The sequence below is a fragment of the Anomalospiza imberbis genome, chromosome 1, assembly GCF_031753505.1.
Source record: "Anomalospiza imberbis isolate Cuckoo-Finch-1a 21T00152 chromosome 1, ASM3175350v1, whole genome shotgun sequence".
NCBI classification, from domain to species: domain Eukaryota; kingdom Metazoa; phylum Chordata; class Aves; order Passeriformes; family Viduidae; genus Anomalospiza; species Anomalospiza imberbis.
This window is the reverse complement of record NC_089681.1, coordinates 13,735,247-13,755,494: the sequence shown is the minus strand read 5'-3', so window position 1 is coordinate 13,755,494 and position 20,248 is coordinate 13,735,247. Positions and strand designations below refer to the sequence as shown.

Genomic DNA, 20,248 nt, shown 5'->3' with positions numbered 1-20,248 from the left:
AGGCATATGCCATTTTATTGTTGATGTAGCAGTTCATGTGAGACTAATAAACACCTAGAAAGAAGAGGACCTTTGGTGGCATTGCTAAAAAAGTTATGCACACCCAGATTTTCCTTTAATAAAACTTTATTTTTATCTTTGCTAATATTTACTATTTCCTATATTGCGAAGTTTATTCTAATGTTTGAAGAAATAAGACCTACCAAATAATATCTGTGCTTTTAGGTGACATCTGACCATGAAATATCTTTTTACCTCCTTTCTCCATTATTTTGATTACTTTTCCATCTAAGTGGGGCACAGTCTTATATTCCACAGATATAAGAAAGATATTCTAGTCTTTCTTCTAATAGGATAACTTGACCTACTAATTGCCATGGAAATGCCTCAATCTAAAGTCCTCTTCTTCTCATGTACAGGAGAACAAGGCTATTAAATTTTTCATTTCATAAAAACTGACAAGAAGATTACTCTAAGCAAATCATAGCCCTCCAATACATGCAAGAAGAGCTACACTTGGATGTGATATCAGAAACACCAAGATTTGAATAGCTCTGACTAAAGAAGTAAGTATCCAGAAGACTGTTATAAAAAAGAAGTCTCTCTCCATGACATTTAACAGGTGAGCTGAGTGGCCAGTCCACACCAACTGACTTTTTTTGGGAGAGTTAAACTACCAGAAAAAAATATCAGCAGAAAAATATCTTTAATGGAACTTTGATTTAAGTTACCCACTGTACTTACAGCTACATTGCTTAAGCATTTATCTTCTGATAAATATTACGGTATAAAATTTACCATGATCACCAACAAATATAACATTGACACATCGATGTAGTTTCAACTGTTTCAGTCCATCCATTAGTTGTCCTACTGTCTTGTCAATCTCTCTCAGGGGATTCACCATCATCTGTATAAATATTCAAAAGGAAAAAAAAGTTAATTCTGTCATTGCAGTGTTCCTGCTCCTACAAATGGGGGTCCTTTGGCAAAACTCTGATGGGAAAATCATCCAGGTCAAGAGGCAAAGCCTTGGCTGAGCTGTTACTCCTACAGTTATTGTACCATTTCCTTTTGTGTGTCCACACCATGATTTCATTGTGAGAAAGCCTTGCTGAGATGCTGACACAAGACAGCAAAAGCTATTTATGGCTGATCCTAGGCCTCCCATGAACATGTGCACAGTTGGTAAAGCAATGTGTAGATAGTAGAAAAACACATGTGACTTTGGGGTTCAGTTTCTTTCTTATAGATAGAAAGCAGTGTTTTTAAGAGAAAACAGTATTTCTTGTGAATGGTTTAGTCAAAAAATGAGCGTGAAATGAAGCTTTAGACTTGGGATTCACATGCCAAGGCACTTAATGAAATTCACTTCAAAGAATATCTGATACTAGGATGACAACATGCACGTCACTTGAGTAGCACATGGGGCTCAGAGTAAGTGTTCTTCAGCTTCAAAGCCAAGAGTTTCCAACAGCTCAAATGACAGTTCTGGCAAAATTGTCAGCAGGCTCCAGAGGATACAGATTCTGTACTTTGATTTCTTCATTAAAGTTTCTTTTTCATTAAAAAAACAAAACAAAACAAAATAAAAAATGAAACTAAATAAAAATCCTAACCCCCCCCAGAAAACAGAAAAAAGCAAGACACAGGACTATGTTTTCAGCCTTAAGAAAATGAATTTTTTTTTTACCAGATGGCACAGAGAGGAGGAAAAGTAAGATTTTTGGCAGAAGAGTAATTTTGTTTTGACTTTGAGAAGAAAACATTTGTTGTCAGTATATGGCAACTTCTTCCTCACTTGTCTGTTTGATTTGGCTGGTTCAAGTATCCACAATAAAAAATCCTTCCAATGACAAACAGAATGATAACAAATTCTGGATGAGAAAAAACTAGATTTCAGTAGAATTTTCTAAAATAAACACCATGTTAGTGTGACCCAGAAAGAGATGGTTCAGAAATTCTCCCTCTGCCTGAGTCATTAAGAGATAGATGTTAAATGAGTCTGCTAGACAGGAAATGTGAACTCCCATGTGGGACTATAAATACAGAGGGAAGGGACTTACAGGATAAGGAGTCATGGTGGGGAACAGGAGGAACAATTTCTGCAACATATGCAAGTGGTTCAGACAAAGGGTGAAATTTTGAAATATTTTAATTCAGGAAAGCCTAAGTAAGCATTTAAGTTAAAACTATGAGACTTTCAAGTTCGAAAAAAAGAAAATTGTCTGTTTCAGCATTCTTTCACTCTCCAACACAAAGAGTTTCTTCTACAAATGGGAATTCCATTTTTATGAAAGTCTATTTATATTGTGTCAATCATATAAGGAAATACAGAATGCATAATGTACTCCAAATATAAGGAAATCAGAATCCAAAGTGTACTCAAGGAAGCTGGGAATCCAGACAGATTTCCCATTAATGTTTACTCTTATCAGCAAGCTTGAGTCTTCTTTTAAAAAATAAAAATGATGATAAACAGCAACAATAATTCAAGGATTTGAAGTTATAGCACTGTTTAGCTACTCTCTTCAGCAATCTGACCTCCTTTTACAGCTCCTCCCAGATGTAACTTTCAAAAATTTATTGGCAAACAAATAAAGCTCTTGCATAAACCTTCACCTATTATCAAGACTTTGAAAGACTGTACAGAACCATTTTATCTTTCAAGATACACGGATTTCTAGGATGGTGCTACAATAAAGAGTTTTGTAGCATTGTGAAATATTCTAGCACTGTAGCTGGGTGTGGTATCTGAAACATAAAAAAAACAGCTGGATTCTCCCACAAGTTTTCCAATAGAGGAAGTCTGATTAGAAGGAAGGAAGGAAGAAAGAATCTTACTTTTATTTTTTTTTAATAATTGGTAGGATCCATCCTGTACTGCATTTCATTGATGTCAAACAGCATCAAATGATTAACTTGCAGATATGATGGCAACTATTACGTAACAGTAGGGTTTTTTTCTGGAAATAATGGTGTGAAATCTTTACAGCTGACTTATAAGAAAAAAGTTCTTTAGGGGTAAGTTTGGATGACCTTTTCATTCAGAGAAAGAAAGGCAAAAAAAGGAGCAACATATGTTGATGTCACTAGGAATATTATTTCTATTCTATTTCATAATTCTAATTTGCCATTCCATAGCTTGGAATGGCAAAATAGTGAGTAATAGCAATATCATCCATAGTAGTTATTAGTTCTCCTTTCAAATAAATCTTAAAATGTTAAAAGTTCTCTGGAAAATTCCTGGGGTTTTATACATGATTTTTTTTTTCGCATGTCCCTGTCTGCCAAGTTTTTACACTTAAATAATGTGTCTCAAAATAACTTTTTAAAGCGAATTATGCAATAAGTCAAAAAACATTCCCACAAAAAAATCTCTTGAGAAGAATGTTTATAGCCTCTTGTAGGATACTATGGAGTGTAAAGGCTTTTGTTTCTAGCTTAAAGGAGAAATACATAGATCGTTAATGCCAGGTGGATAAAGACAGTACCCTAAGGAATACTCTGTTCATCCACTTACACTTTTTCCTAATAAAGCAATTTCTATTTGATGTTTTCCTTGTCAAAATAGACTTACACATCACCTCTTGCAAATACACAATTTGGAAATCCTGCAAGAAATATTCCTTACCCTCCAAAGTCACAAAATGGTTTTAAAATGTATCTTTTTAGAACAAATGCTCTTTTCCTTTTAGATTTTATTAGTCACATTTTCAGGACATTTCCACAACCATGATGACTAGACACAAAACCTCAAATAATCACCATGTTCCCATGAGCAGGGAGTTACAGAGGCTACAACATATTGCAGAACTTGTAATAGTTCAGAAGGTTTAGCAGCAGTGGTAGTGTCTTCCCACAGATTTTCTGACATTGCCTCCAGCTGATGGCTGGATTTTAAAAAACAAAGAGATTATAAAGATAACTTTCCCTAATGCAAACAAGTCTGAAATGAGAAAAACACAGCTCCTAGAAGGCTTGGTCTGGTTTGGCTACTCTCCTTTGGGCCCTTCAGTAAATTTATAAAAGTTTTGGCTGCAAAATCCCAACCTGAAGCATGAAGCGAACTCCCAAATTGAAAAAAATAAAGATAGCGTAGTGCCTAAAAAGTGGCACTTCCATCATAAATTTTTGGAACTTACTTTCTTCCGACGAGTTTCCGTAGAATATTGATCCACTCTATGTACTTTTCTTCTTTTCTTTGGAGCTGCAACTGGTCTTTCCTGTCTCCTTTTAGGAGGAAGCTTTCTCTTAGGTCTCTTAGGCGGAGTTAGAGGGGAGCCATAACTACTCTCCTGTACTGGCAGGGAGAGATGTCTGGACTCAGAAAAAAAGCCTGTCTCAACTCACATCAGATAGAAAAGCTACCTGTGCCAGATAATCCTGAAGCATAAATGCTAAGGCCTTATCAAATATTTAGGCTTTTGGACAATTTAGGATCTACCCCTTTTTAAGGAGGAATTCACCAAATTGTACTGAAAGCAGAACAGCAGTTACAAGAGCAGACAGCATAAAAGCAAATTAAACTGGTGTTTCTAAAGATAGGTGGGGTTTCTGTGTTTGAAAAGACATAGTTATATAGGGGTATTAGTTATCAAATATTAATCCATTAATATTACTGAGATTTAAGTTAATTTCAATTACAGCAAAATTCACTGCATACAACTTAATGAGTGTCCAGGGTAGAGTATCGGTGGAAATGCAACATTTCACTTGAACGACAGTTCAGGTATGAGTATTAGAGGCTGTCCAGTCTCAATGACTTCTGCAAGGTTTCCCACACCAATGTTTTGGCTGAGTTAGTGAAATCAAGTACCCTCATCCACAGCACTAGCAGGTACCACTGTTGTGTGCCACACCCTGCACCTCACTGAAATCACTAGAACCGCATTTGCCACTATTAGGGGTCTGCAGATCAGAGCTATGCAAGTGAGACTCGGTTAACATGGAGCTTCAAATTAGCTGCATGGGGCACATTAGTGGCAGTGCATGAGAAATCTGTGCTGCTACCTGCCTTATTACCAGCTTTATAGGCATTTTGAGAATTTAACTTCCTAGCAGTTTCAGAGTGTCATCTCATTGGGTAATAGTATTGTTCCTAAATGCACAATACCTAGGATAGACTTATGGAAGGAATAACAAAAAATGTAGATGGAAAAAAAACCCTAAAATCTGGCTAGAATAAACTACTCTCCCATTAATCAACTTGCTTGCAATTTTAAACTGTCCCACAACCCGCAGGCTCTTGGAACTGCTCAAGATGGTGTGAGAAGAGCTGACAGGTGACACCTACCAGGAGATAAACCACAATCTGCAATGGAGCACACTGAGTGGGCTGGGGGAGAGTTGGAGGTTTGTGATGGTAATTAAGTTCTATGTACTTAGGTAGCTTCTCCCAGTTCTTGAGTTACAGAGCTCCATAAACAGGGAAGGGGAAGAAGGGGATGTTACCATCTGCCATGCTGTTTCATTGCTTCCAACGCAAGCAGCTGGAAAGGAGATTCTAGTCCAGTCTCATTCGTCTTTCTCCAGAAAGGCATTTTAATAAAGCAGCACCAGAGTTTTCTGTTTCTAATACGCTTCAAGCTTTGTGCAGTCCTGATGAGAGGAGCAGCAGGGAAAGGAAGGATTCTCATTTTACTGTCTCTGAATCGGCTCAGACAGAGCTCCACAATGCCAGAAACCACGGTCTGAACACTGAGGTGACTGTCTCAAGACAGCATGTTAGAGGAGCAGCAGAAACGGCTTAGCACTGCCAGATTTTGATGTATTTCAGAGCTCTTATGGTAGTATATTTCTAGAATATTTTATGTAAAAAAAAAAAAAAAGTTAGCTAGGAAAAAAAAAAAAGCCAAGTTCTTATTAACCAGCCAATTCTTAGTCTTGCTTGAGAAGAGTCAGAACAGAGTTATGGAGGAGGGAACTGAATCCCTCCCCGCTTACAGAAGGAAACTGTAACATCACAAGGGTAACCAGCCAGCCAAAGCTTTGCTTCTTGACCTGGATGGACCAACCTACCAGAGTTCAACTGCAGAAGCACAGAGGGAAAGAAAAAAAAAAGGCAGAAGTAAATCAAAAGCAAGCATATTATAACTCCCACAACTGCTCCTGGAAACACATTACAACCCACTGAAATACCTCCTAAAATGTTTTTAAAGAAAAAAAAAAAACATAAAACACTCCCATCCCAAAGCAAAAAAACCCAAACAAAACAAAACAAAAAAAAAAAAAAAAAAAACCCACCAAAACCTAGACAACCAACACATTTACACTGAAATTCATGTTAGTGGATATGCAAAGTTATACTTGTAGAGACTAGCTATAATATCAATTCCATTTATATAAAAAACACTGGGAATTCACCAATAAATTTTAGGTGTATCTGAGTCCCTTTGCTTCTTGCTTTAAGACACAGTACATAGGCTGCTGTTTGTGTCCTGGGAAGATCTAAGAGCCATCTGGATGCCATTAAACCTCTAAGATTATACATTTTAAATAAATTTAGAACATTATTTGGTATAATATGCTCAAATAAAAATTCCCTTTATTCTAGTAAAGATTTGTAGGTTTTAAAGGTAAATAACCATTCCTCAAACTACTAACTGCAGTAAGAAAAATCAGCATGAAATATTCACTCTTCAAAAGAAGAAATAGAAGCCCATTGTAAACATAACACAGAGTTGTTACAAGCTTGTTTTCAAACTTTATTGTTTGGTTGATCTGTCTTTGCATGAAGAAAAATGGTCAGTAATATTCCAAATGTCTAACTGCTGCCAGCTGTATACAAGAAAAAAGATTTTGCAGGGAAGTCATGCTCTTGGTATCAAGGAATTAGCTAAAAGGGATCCTTTTGAGGACTTTCTTCCAGATGATATAAATATCATAGCTTCTAAAAATTATACTGAAACCAATTTTAAGAGAAACAATATAAAATACTTCCTCTAGCTCTTCTGTCCTGAAACCAGGCCCCTAGCAAATCTCAGCATTTGTGTACTTACACAGCTGTGTTCATTTACTTAAGTTTCCATTCACAAAGTTTAGTCCACTGTTTGAACTGCAAACCCATACGTGCTCTTCTGCTAACTCATCTGTTCTCAATTTGCTAAAAATCAATTTCACAGTCTTCTTGTGTTTAATACAAATGACATGAAACTATCTATTTGCAAAATTCTTATAAGCTATTAATTCACACTTATTAAGAGCCAAAGCTTTGCCTTGCAATTAGAGATCAACCTTCAGATAACGATCCACAAGAACTCCCCTACAGGAAGAACCTTTGGGGGCTTTTTGCTTTTATAATGACTTTTCCTATTATGAACACTTTGCTACACTTCACTTTTTAGACTCTTATAATTAACCTCAATCTAGATTGCCACATTGGATACTAAGCAGATTTGTTAAACACCACAAATGAAAGAACATTTTCAATGTCATCATCTTAATGTTCCCCTTTTAAGTCCATGGAAAAAGCTCCACAATTCTGTTCAGAAGGAAGTGGCTGTATCCAGATAAATAAAATTAAAGTTTTCAATCATAAGGCACATATAGCAATTGTAACATTTCACTAAGAGGAACAATAAAGTATTATTAAGAAATACATCATTAAATCAGAGAGCGCTCATTACCAGTACCTTGCCTGACTGAATCAGACACAACTCCAGAGCCAAATGACAACATGGACACATATCCATGTCTGTCAATTTAGCATTTGTTGGCAGATCTTAACCACTGCTTATCCAGAAAAAGGACTGCTTCTCTCCATCCAATATGGTGCTTCAGTGCTGATTTGGAATAATTCCTCACACCCACTGCTTTAGGACCATGGCTCAAACTGCTCCAACCGGGCTGCTACCCACAGCAACTTCATAACCACTGCAAACTGTTTAAACAGCCCAAATAACTCAACTATACTACAATATATTAATGCTGCTTCTCTTTGCTCTCTTCTACGGTAAAGAGCAGTCAGCAGATGTACACCAAACAAATAAGAAACTGCTGCTGGGTACCTGGCTGCTCAAGGAGATTGGTATTCCTTCCAGAGGTTTGGTATCTGATACACTCCTGACTTTTTGAACACTGCAAACATTTGTTTACCCTTTGAAAATCTTACATATAAACTCCTGCAGTCTTGTGATGGGAATCTGCAGGCATGCATTTGCACTGAAACTAGGGGACCTTTGCAAGATATCAGACATCACTGGAAATGCCAGATCCCAGCTACTCAAAGCAGGATATTTGGGTAGAGCAATTACTTTCCCTCCCCACATATCCCAGACAAGTGCATTATCTCTAAGTTCTTGTCACCTGGGAAGTGTTGTCAGGGGAAACAATACCCATCGGTCCCAGGCAGCTACACAAAGTCAAACAAGGGGTTAAACTACTGCAGCATGTTGCACATAATTTTTCATTAAAATGCCTTATGGTGCTTTAAAACTTTTTCCAAACTCAATAATATGGTCCTGAGGGAACAGTATTGGAAAAGCTTTCTGAACCCCTGTAGGGCCTATATGAAACTGGAACTAGCAGCTTTTTACATTTCCTGACAGACTGGAATTATTACTTTGGCTACTGCTGGCTGTCAGCTTTAAAGAAAGCTTTTTTCTTCTCTACATTTTATCTCAGTATTTTCAGTATTATATTTTAATTACTTTTCAGAAGGATAAACTGTTAGAGGAAAGTTATGTTGTTGCACACAAATATACTCCTGTCTTTGCAAAATAAATCTTTCCATTTGCATTATCTTATCACACTAAGAAATATCTTCCTGAAAGGCACAGGCAGTTCCTTCTCCCAGAAGTGAATTTTACACCATAAATCCTTTAGAAGACAACTTTGTTTTCTCTGGCAGAGGGGAATCATACTGCAGAAACAGGTGAAAACAAAGTTGCTAAAAATGTTACTCCTCAGCAGCATCAAAATTTTGGGGGCAAGAAAAGAAGTATTAGAGACACCTGCGTTTTCTGTAGAAGAAAAAAATCTGGGCTAACCTCTGAGTTGAAAGGACCATATCTGTGGCCAGCAGCATCTGGTTGCTCAGAGTAGAAGGCATAAACATATGGCCTAAAAGAAAGAAAGGTCTTGTTCAGGTTAGCTTTCCTTTGACAATATCACAAAAACACAGGTTAGCCAGGTCAAGTCAAATCGAGTCAACTTTCCAATGAGACTTAGCTCTATGGAAAAAGAACTGTTTCTCAGTCATAGTATCCTACAATTATTTAGCAGTTCTCTGTTTCCATGGCATGATTAGTTGTTTCGCAGCTTTATTATACTCAAGAACACATGCAAGGAGGCACATGGGGTACCATCTGAGGACACATGCTCATTTTAAATCTTGTAGGAGAAATCCCAACAGCAGCTCGCCTAAGCCTTGCAGCAGCATGTGGAACTTGTGTAGTAAAACCCACTCCTAATTAAAATCTTAACATCTTCCTAGAGCTCGGTGTCCAGTTCTACAATTGCCATTGCCTGTAAGGTTGTTAAACCGTATTAGGCTCAGTAGGATAAGAACAATGCAAGTTAATCCATGTAATTACATGCCCCTTAAATCAGTGATGGCTTGTAACAGACAAAAATAAATTTCAGAATTAAATTTTTGCTTGCTCTTCCAGCTACTTATAAAGAAAAGACAAACCAGCAGTTATCCAACAGCAGATAACAAGTGAATTATTACCTTTCATTGTCTGGAAGGGTTAACCACTGAAGTATTGTTAATATTCTGCGCTCATGGGGGATGACACTGGACCACAAAATACAAAGATATACCTTGTTATCAGAGAATACAAAATGCATCAACAAAATGCTTGCTGTGAACTGAATTTAATATTAATGTATCATAATAGCATAATTTGCTTTTAGCATGCTGTATCTTCTTTGTTGCTTAATACTGATTCTCAATTTGTAAACAGAATCACATTAGACCTCAAGCAGAGATCCTCAAGGCTGCCTCTTAGGATATGGAAATTTGGTATCTTGCTCAAAGGACAGACTGTATCGTAAAATGAATGAATCAGACCTTTAAGTCAATTAGACTGCTGATGTCAATTAACAGAAGAGGACAATGAGAGTCTTCCACACTCAGAGGACTAAGAAACATTGCTAGCAATACTAAGGAAGCAAAAAAAACACACTTTGAAATGAAAGACAGTAATTCTTCACATAGGCACATATCTTTTCTTTAGGCAACTGTTAAAAGTCAGTGCATGAATCTAAAGCAGCAAACTGTAGCATCAGCTTTAGTTACCAGAAACATTGCACAATAGAAGGTTACAGGTAGAGTCTCCAACCTACCAAATGATTAGAGAAAGGAAAACAACTTAATAAACACTTATATTGAATTAATTCTGAATTATTAGTTAAAAATCTCCAGAAAATAGAAAGTACTTACATAGACCAGAAGAACGTGCCAGCTTTCACCCCTTGCTTGGCTGCAGTAATCCATATCTAATGAGGAAAATATAAGAGGATTAGAATGTATTCAGATCTCTAATGACTCTCTGAAATCAAAAGAAAATGTTTTCAGGACACATTCTTCTACCCTGAGCCTAGAAGTGAAAACTGCAGTTTACAGCCTCGGCCCTAATTTGAAAACGAGGAGTGACAAACCTATGGAAACTCTGCAGCAGTGGGTCAGCTGCTGTGCTGTAGACTTTCACCTCTAAATCTCTATGTTGCTTTAATTAAAAGCACTAAGTTTCATGGCCAGGAATTCCTCCATTATTTAATTTAGTTTTCAAAACCCAGCCACTACTCACCTGACCCTTTCAGAGTTCAGGTTTTGGAGGATACTCAGTTAGAAAGGAACATACCTTAACACTAATCAGTGTCTGCATAAATGTCCCTCTTCTCAGAATCCTATAATCAGTAGCCATCAACAGAAGATGTGTTAGCAGAGAGCACACAAAAAAGGGCACAGAGAGTGACACAGAGGGAGGGACACCTTCCTATACAGATGTTTAAGAACTTCTTGAGCTCACCTGATGGGGTGATTTATGAGAATGACCGAAAAATCTCCATGAAATTTTCAAACCCTTTTTTCAATCCTTCAAGTCCCTTCTATTTTTCTAGCTGTAAATCAGTTTGCAGCAGAAAGTTCTGCAATGTAGTCTCACACTCCATGAGTGTATTTTTAATATTGCTTGGTTTAAAACCTGCTGGTTTTCAGTGCATTAGGGTACCATTCTCATACTTCAAAACAGGATATTAATCCTTTCTCTTCCCACTTCTATACAGCATTCGTGATATTCCCCTCTAGTCATTCCTTTTCAAACACAGGTTTTTTGATCTTTTTCTAATGAAAGCTATACCATACTCCTGGTTATCCTTACCACCCTCTTTCGGTCTTCTATCCTATGACTCTACACAAGGCAGGGGAATGAGAATGCTGGAGAATCAGAAAGGTTCAAATCAAGGAAAGCAAACAATGTTTGTAGCTCTACAGAACTAAATTTCTCTTGCAAGGAACTATCCAAATTATCTCAAATCTCATTTCAAAAGTGGCACTGTGTGTAGAGCTAGATTATTTCCTCCCATTATTTATACATACTGCAATGTATAGACTTCATGAAGCATTATGACAAAATGTAGCTCATGTACATAATAATTGCAGTTTCTTGTTTACTTTAAATCAACTCTTTAAAAATTCAAAGTCCCTGTACCTTGCTCAAACAGGCACTTACAAACTGTCATCTGGACATGCATCATTCAAATGACATGCCTGAATTATTCACACATCAATCTTAATTGAAATTGATTTGACACAGTAATGAAAGATCGTTTGCACAATGAAGCTATAGTTAACAGCAATTAGATTTAGATATTGTAATGTTTTTGATGGGAAAATTGGTCATATTTACATTTCCATTGCCCTGGACACAACCTTTACCTCTCATCTTCTATTCCACCAAATCTGACTGGACTCAGCCCAATTAAATTAAAATCACAGCTATAAAAGGTCATTTGTTTTCATTTTATTCTAACTTTTTAATAGTGCTAGAAACCTCTTTTCCAGTGAAAACTACATCCAGAGTAACACTATAGAAAGGATGTTTTACTAAATACGTGCAGAAAGATCAGGAACAGAATGGCCACAGGTTTGGAGCCCAGTCTTTGTTTTCAGGTGCTTCTCCTGAAGAATCTGATTTCAGGCTTGGCTCATATTTACAAACACTCAAGCTGCCACCAAATAGGGAGTCTCCCAAACATCTCCCCCCAGCCTCTGCAGCCCCAGCCTTCCACCAGCACCACATTTTGCATGGTGACAATGATCACAAAATGATGTGGCTGCACAGTAACTGCCAAAAAAAAATTGCTTTAAATTTCTATTGGTATTTGGGGGTTATAGTTGAATAATGGCAATATTGTTTTCAATACCTCAGGATACTGAAATTTGAATATCACAGGATACTAGCTCTGACAGGATGGGCCAGAAGGATGCAAGTGAACAAGAAAGGGAGCGTGCCTACAACTCAATGACCATGTAGCTTAGCCCACACACTGCAATCAGAAGTATGATTGCAATGCAAGGCTGCTTGTTGGGCCACATAAGTCAGCACAGTCAGGGTATATAACCAGCCTAGATACTGTCTAATTAAAGGCAGTCATTCATTACATATTCATTAGTGCATCGTGGTATTCCCAGGTGAAAAAGGGCCCACACTTAAAGCAATTTCTTTCGCATTGCAGATTTATTTATAGAGGAAAACACAGTCATAGCAGAGAAAGGAGGTCGACAAGACATTCAGCGTGAAATGTGTGTCAACTCCCACTGTTGTGATGCTCTGTCTTGCTCTACTTGGAGAACCATTGTCCCCTCAGCAGATTTATTTTTCTTTTAAAATATTTGTGTTCCTGCAAATTCTAAATAATTTTGGGAAGGTACCAACAAACTAAGTCCAGGGAATTCTATGTTTGGATTTTACTTTCTGCAAACTCTAGTTTGACTGCCTAGTGCTTTGACTCACACAGGCCCAACCTGGTCCAGTCTGCCTGGCTGTCTAAATGAGACCAGCCAATTTCTACCCTGAGCAGCTGAAGATGTCCTGTGCTGCTCCTGTCTTATACAGCTGAATTCACCTCTGAACCTGTGTATTTTAGGCGGTGATTTTAAACACGTGCCATAAGACACTTTCCCTCTAGCCAGGCAAGTAAAACACTTGTCATCTTGACAGAGGAGTCAGGATGGTATATTGCCAAGGATCATTGGTATGTTGCCAAGGTAGCCAGCACATTTGTGAGAAAGTGGTTGCTATATTTTAATTCTTGTTGAGCATAGCATGTGCTTCATGAAAACAGCATGTGCTGGGGTAATGCACATAAATGGAGATCACTCCCAGTTGTGCAGTCCTAAGAGCAGTAAGTGCAGCCTAAAGGCATTCAGACTGGCTTCAGAGAAGGAAAAGCTGCACCTGCCAGTACTTCACCTCAGGAATGCAGCCATTTACATTGGTATTAGCAGTTTAGATGAGTACAGGTGTCTGCTGCACTTGAAATAAGACGAATACCTAAGACAAGGATCTGTTGAAGTCAAAAATCAGCAAATCAAAGGGCCCCTATCTGTCTACAACATCTGAGTGAGTCTCAAAGACTCCATCCTGACTTTGGCAGGCAGAGCCTGATTCAACTCAAGCTTACAACAAATCACTACTAGACTTCTGCTCTCCTTTGTTTTTTAAGGGGAAGGAAAAAATAAAAAAAACAGCCAGCCCTTTGATTTATTTAAATTCAAATCAAGAAAAACCAACACAGTCACCATGATACCTAAAGCTGCTACTCAGCAATACATTTGCGGATGTCTTTTAGCATGCAGAGAAGCAGCCATATCGAGGTGGAAAAATTTCTATTTGCATTTATCAAGCTCTAAATAAAATACTCGGCATGTTTCAGAGCTGAGACTGCTGTTGAATCTAGTGGTAGCTGTTTCTACTGGAGATATCCTTTGTTACCCAGACCCCTCAGTGGATAGGCAAAATTAGACAACAGACTGGAGCAACTGATGGGAGCACACAAGTTTATTTAGTACTTTGGCTATAGGATAATAACTTCAGTAGAAATGTTGGCAGCAAACTCTTATTGTAGTCTTATCACCAGTGAGCACCTCTCACTGTCTTTAAGTAAATTCCTTGCCTTTCAAGGCAGTCTACAAGTTGTGCAGCAGGGTGGGATAGAAAAAAAGTTATCAGATGCCCTCTCAACCTTGTCCATTCAAACCAGTTGAAATTAAGAAGCAAATAAAGGTTACTGCTCTGCAAGGTCAGCACCATTTGTGAGCTTATGCAATTTATTTGCCGTACGTAATTTTGTTGGGTTTAACTGTTAATATGTTAGAATTTTATAGTCAGCTGTTTATGTCAAATGTCCACTCCTGGCTTGAGTAGGGGACAAGCCTAATTATTTATGGATGAAAGGAGACAAGGCTAAGCAATCAGTTAGGTGTCAATGTCATATGGAACATGGAAGTCCCAGGTTCTCCCTTCTTCTTACTGCTAGACATAGTTGCACACAGGCATGCAAGTACTTAATTCAGAGTTATTCAAGATAGCTGTGGAATTTTCTTTGAAAACCTGCACAGAAAGTGGGATACCTCCCTGGTTTTAATCTTCCATGAATAAACAAGAGTCCACAACTTCACAAAGGCTGACAAATATTTGATGTGTCAGATGCATCAAAGGCTGATGTAGCGATGAGAAATCCCTTCCACATCTAGGCAAAGGTGGGAAGGAGGAAATCACAGCATTTCCGAGTAAAGAAATGTGTACAAGACTGGTACAAGCATGTTGAATTAATACCACTCCTGCACTATTTGCAATTTGTTCTGCAAAAAAGTAAAATGTGGAGTAGCCCCTTCCACACTTCTTACATTACAGAAATGTTCTCCCAGACTTGGCAACTAAGCACTGCCTTCTTGCCCAGACAGAAGATTTTTGGTACAAGAAGTCTATTAAGTAATTAGACAAATAAATAGACAGAGTCCTGTTGCTTGTTCATGGCTCAAGTTGGATAAAAAGAAGTACATAAAAAATAGAATTACAGACATCTTTCCTTCTGCTTCCCCTACCAATCAACAAAGTGATTGCAAGACCTGTTCAGGATGGAAAGGCAGACAACAACATTCTGAAGCTCCTTCTGTAATTATTAGACAGACAAAATCAACAACATTCCAATAACGGTTTTATTCTAAATACTGAGATATAAATTTGGATGAATCAGGAATATCAAGTTAAGATGCTGGGTGATGACAGCTAATGTCCACAGGCATACCTTCAAGAGTACAATGGCAGCTTAACAACATGCTGTCTGATACCTAGGAATGTCATGGCCATGTTTAAGGATCAACATCTCAAGACTGTCCTTTTTTGATTGGTTGATAGTGAATTTAAAGCTACATACAAGGCACCCTAATCATCCATCAATACTTTTTAAATTATGATATTTCTGAAGTGAAATACATCTTTTGGCCTCAACCTCAGATCCAAACCAGGTTACCTTGTGAAGGAGCCTCTCTGTCCCCAATTAACCAGCAGTTGTATACCCTGCCTCTTCTGACCTTGGAGAGGCTAACGGGTTATTTCTAAAAATCATGGAAGATCATTTAAAAAAACCCTAATATATGTAGTGTAAGCTTAAACTCAAACCAAGACATGGAAAACTAGTGCTTAACTGAAGCCAAAGACAGCTGGGGTCTAAATTTAGTGCCTAAAGTTACTTGGGATGAAAACAAGAATGTCAGCATCATGAAAAATGAGCAGTAAACTTTGTTTCCCCCATGGGCCTTGATGCTCACCATTTCTGTGAGATGCTGTTGCAGTATGAGGAGTGGTTTTATGGCTGTTTCCTATGAAACACTTTTGTTTTGAAAACAAGGTTGTTTTAAGCTTATATAATAAATCAACATTGTATACTAAATCAGGAAGTCCAATAACCAGCTACAGAACCCTGAAACACTTCCAAGCTACTTTCTCCCCCCTTCTCCCTTTCCTAATGCTATTAATTTCTCATCATTCCTGGAGTAAAAACATTCAGATACTAATCTGCCAAATCCCACTGATGTCTGGGGTAATCTGGCAGTTTTTCAGCAAAAGACTGAGTATTAAAACAACTAAAGAAAGAAAGAAGAAAAGACCACCAACCCCCCCCCACATTTTCATAGCGCCATATACAGTAGGCCAGTTTCCAGGAGCAAGAATGTATTCCAGAAATTATCAACGTTAAATTACATTCTCTTCTAAGCATTTTAGCCATAATACAAAGCTGGGAATATCAGACACTTTTTCTGCCTTCCTGCATAAAAAAATAGTAATTTCCAATCCTGTGCAAACCATATCCCAACTCTGCTGGTTTTGAGTACTTCAGTTTGAGACCCAGGATCTAAAAAGAGCCAGCTGAACATATGATATGACAGACAGGATTCCTTTGATACACAGATCAGGTATCCCTTTCTACCTCCTTAACTGAACTGTCTCATCTTTCAATACCCAGCTATTTTGGGCAGTCTATGCCAATGTCATATTTAAAGAAAATTATAAAAAGGCGCTAGATACTGACTGTATCTAACCAATACAGAGATAACTTCTTCTCTTATAAAAATCTGCAGTTCTCTTATCAAATGTGCAATTCTTGCACATGCAGAGAGAGTATAATTTATATTTCTGCAAAAGATCTATCACCTCCTTATCCAGCTATTGTGGCCACTCTATCAGGTTTGCCCTATTTATGTGTTTCCCTCATATTATGAGTATGGGAATTGAATTACAGTCCTTCCTCTGTGCATTTGCTTCCAATTTTCCAAAGACATGTCCAGTTTATTACATGATTAGTGTGTTTCCTTTTTAACAATTCTTCAGAACAACTACTTTATTTTATCATCCCTATTTGGGTTTTCAACATCCCCATGCACACACACCCCATCCTCTGAGGATTTCATCCAGCATAAGGTCACCCATTATTGCTTAACATTTGCACTCTTCTCAGATGATATTTTTCATCCAGAAAATCTTTTATTCCCTGGAGTAGCATAGGTGTGGGAATTAACAATGTTCCCCACGAAGTATTCATAGACTTATATCGTACTTCTAAAATATCATATTTTATAGTAGAGACATTTGTACAAGCCCCAACAGTTAATTCTCCACTAACTCCTACCTAACCATGATTAAGGTAAGATGCAGAATTAAATTTGCAATGCATAATTAAATTCCAGCTGCTTAATGAGTTGTCACACAGCAGTTGAACCACAGGATTATCTATGAGCTCGATTCCAGACTGGAGCAGGTTTTAACTGCGTGGCTCTGGCTGTAGCTGAGATAAAGAGGTTACACACTACTGCTCTTTTACTGCTCCTAGTTTTGATCCTGATTTTTTGCTTCCATCTGGAAAGGTAATAGCTATGTTCCTCATCACCCATGTCAAAAGCTAACCCAGGTCACAGCTAGCCAAGGGAGTGCCTACACTCACTGACAGACTTTACAACAGCACAAATACTTCATTCTGGCTCAGCTACAGCCAGACACATCTGCCTGCAGCTCTAAATTGCCTTGCCTCACATTTGTTGTGGACTAAACGACTTGCAGACAACACACACACTTGCTAAGCCTATAACTGTCAGAGTAACTCCCTTTAGCCTCTTGGGATATTTCTGTCTTAAGAGATTTGGGGGATGATATGGATCAATTTAGCAAACAGAAATGATATATTATGGTGTTCCCAAACCCCTTCCAATTTCCTCACCTCTACCATCTCACTCTTTTGAGAGGTTGATTCATCAGAGAGCATTTAAACCATAGTTCCCTAAGCAATCAGTGCAATGAAATGTGCATGCACCTTGGCTTCCTGCACCTAAAACTTACTAGGCCACCACAGCATGCAGTAATAGGGGAAAGTGCAGCAGAAGCAAAGGGACTGTCTTAGCTGCAGTAACACAGAATACTTGGAAGGACTCCATCTCCTTGCCTGGAATAAGGACTCGGACCTAGACAAATCAAGTCCAACACTAATCCAAGAGACTGGACATGGTTCAGCCTCTGCTGCTGTGTTCAAGGCAGAAATTAATTCTCAAGTTTCCATGGCCTCTGCAGTAAATCAGGTAACAGTGATTACTTGTGGACTTTAATAATAATTATGAAATTATGCTGTGCTATGCTGACAAAATATTTATACTAAAACTTCTCAAGAGCATTACTAGGACAAAAACCCAAGAAACTCATAATGAAAAGGAAATATTATGCCATAGTAACAAAATCACAGTGTTACACTGCTGCCTCAAGTGAGGGTTTTATCCTAGCTGTGTCAAATTTATACTTATCAATGCAAGCACCTTTTCATAGTCAATGGATTTATTATTCTGAAAAGCAAAAGCCAATTCAAAACATTACATTAAACTGATAGACAGAGGGCCAGCTGGTGGGGAGGGGGTAGGGATTAGGTACAAATTGTTCACATATGTTTTTTTTAATTATTATTATTGGCTATGTTCCACAGCACAAGGGGAGGGGAGGAGAGAGAGGAAGAAAAAAGTAGGAGGGAATTTGAAACTTACTGGTTGACCTCCCCACCATCTGTGATTGAATTTCTCTCGCCCTCGAAGACTGAAGCTGGCATCAAACACTGGGTCATACATCGAATTGCCAACAATCCCATGTGATTCAGGATAGAGTCCCTTTGTGCAGAAGTAGATTAATTAGTAAAACCCTAATGCACACAAAACCAGTGCTTCATAGCTATCTGAAAGTACCACTAAATTATTTTAAAATAAGTATCTTTGTAACTACATACCAGAAAAGATTTTTACTTTCAGATGAAATCCATTTAAATAAATAAATAAAGCACATTTAAATCTGGCTGTAGCAATGAAAGCAGTAAGAGATGATTGAATTGTGCCAAAAAGAATAAAAACTCATGTTAGTTTCAAGTTTTTCACACTGTTTGAAATTTAGTTTGAGGTCATCAAAGAAAAAACATAAATGCATAAAAACAAGACTGATTTGTACTTTCAGTTCCTCTTCATGAATGCCCTTTCTGGACAAAATAATTCATTCTCTGGTTGCAAGAGTAACACTTCGCATTTCCATTTCCTACTATTTTTATCTTCATGACTGCTTCTGTTAGGTAAGTTATTTCCAAGAAAAAAAATGAGGCAGGTCACCCAAAGCTATGGCTTTATATCACAATTTGTCCTGTAGTAAAAGCAATTCAGGGAGAAGAGCAGAAAATTCCTTTACGTGGGCCTCTCCCAACCTATTCTTTCTCTGTATGCTCCTGTCTCATCCATTTAAGCATTTGTGCAGTGGCTGCACAAAAAAAGAGAAGAGGAAAAATTGCAGCTGCAGGTGGAGAGTCCCTTATGACAGCTGTGGAAGCACTATCAGTGTCACACGGGTGTGGGGACAGCCTGGCTGCCAGCCTGGCACCGCAGCACAGCGATGGCTCCTCTCACCACAGGGCCAGCACAGCATCCAGACACACTCAGCAGCTGCACACTGCCCCACTGACTTCGGCTGCTCCAGCAGAGAAACAACTGCTGCTTGTACTCAGGGCAGCACTTCAGGGGTGGTTTTTTCCCCTAGGAAAACTTTGACCTGTAATTATGCAGCAGTACAAATAACTGCAAAAGCAGGCGTAAGCATAGGAAAGCTGCGACAGTGTATAATGGTGCGATACAATCCATTTCACCACTTCAAAATAAAATACTTAACTACTTTTTCTTCAAAATGAAGAAAATATTTAACATAAATAAATACCAAAAAGGATGGACAATAAAGCAGTTATACATATATATATGTATATATATGTTGGGTTTTTTTTTTTAAACCTTGCTTCCCATAACACATTTCTACTCCAGTGCAACATTTTAGCATGAAAAAATCCTTCCCAGGGACTTACAGTAGCAAGGGTGTACAAGTTGGGGAATGTTTTTGTAGGATAAACAGGTCGCATGTAAGGAGAATGTGTTCCACAAGATCCTGAAAAATCAAGTGCAAATGTGAGGAAGCAAAACTCTTCAACATGGAAAACAAAACCAGAGAAAGTAATTTCTGTGAATCAAAATTATGCAGAAACTAGTTAAATTTTAACTAATTTAAATGAACTTTCTGCTGCTTAACAGCAGTCAGCAGTAAGGGCAGTAGTAAATCTACTCAAGCACTCCTTGTACTACACAACTGACAACTGAAATAATGCCTCCAGGTGACTACAGAACCAGTTATATTCCCATAGACTTTTTTTTTTTCCTGAGCTACTCTCCATCTAGAGTCAT

General features: G+C 38.0%; 1 protein-coding gene across 1 annotated transcript in view; it reads right to left on the bottom strand.

The window, feature by feature from the left end:
* The window catches only part of ENPP2 (ectonucleotide pyrophosphatase/phosphodiesterase 2), a 69,974-nt gene that overhangs the window by 21,797 nt on the left and 27,929 nt on the right, over nt 1-20,248 (bottom strand). Inside the window, 7 exon segments of the mRNA XM_068182289.1 lie at nt 799-910; nt 4,146-4,298; nt 8,991-9,063; nt 9,674-9,739; nt 10,388-10,443; nt 18,533-18,652; nt 19,876-19,955. Coding sequence (XP_068038390.1) covers nt 799-910; nt 4,146-4,298; nt 8,991-9,063; nt 9,674-9,739; nt 10,388-10,443; nt 18,533-18,652; nt 19,876-19,955 — 660 coding nt within the window.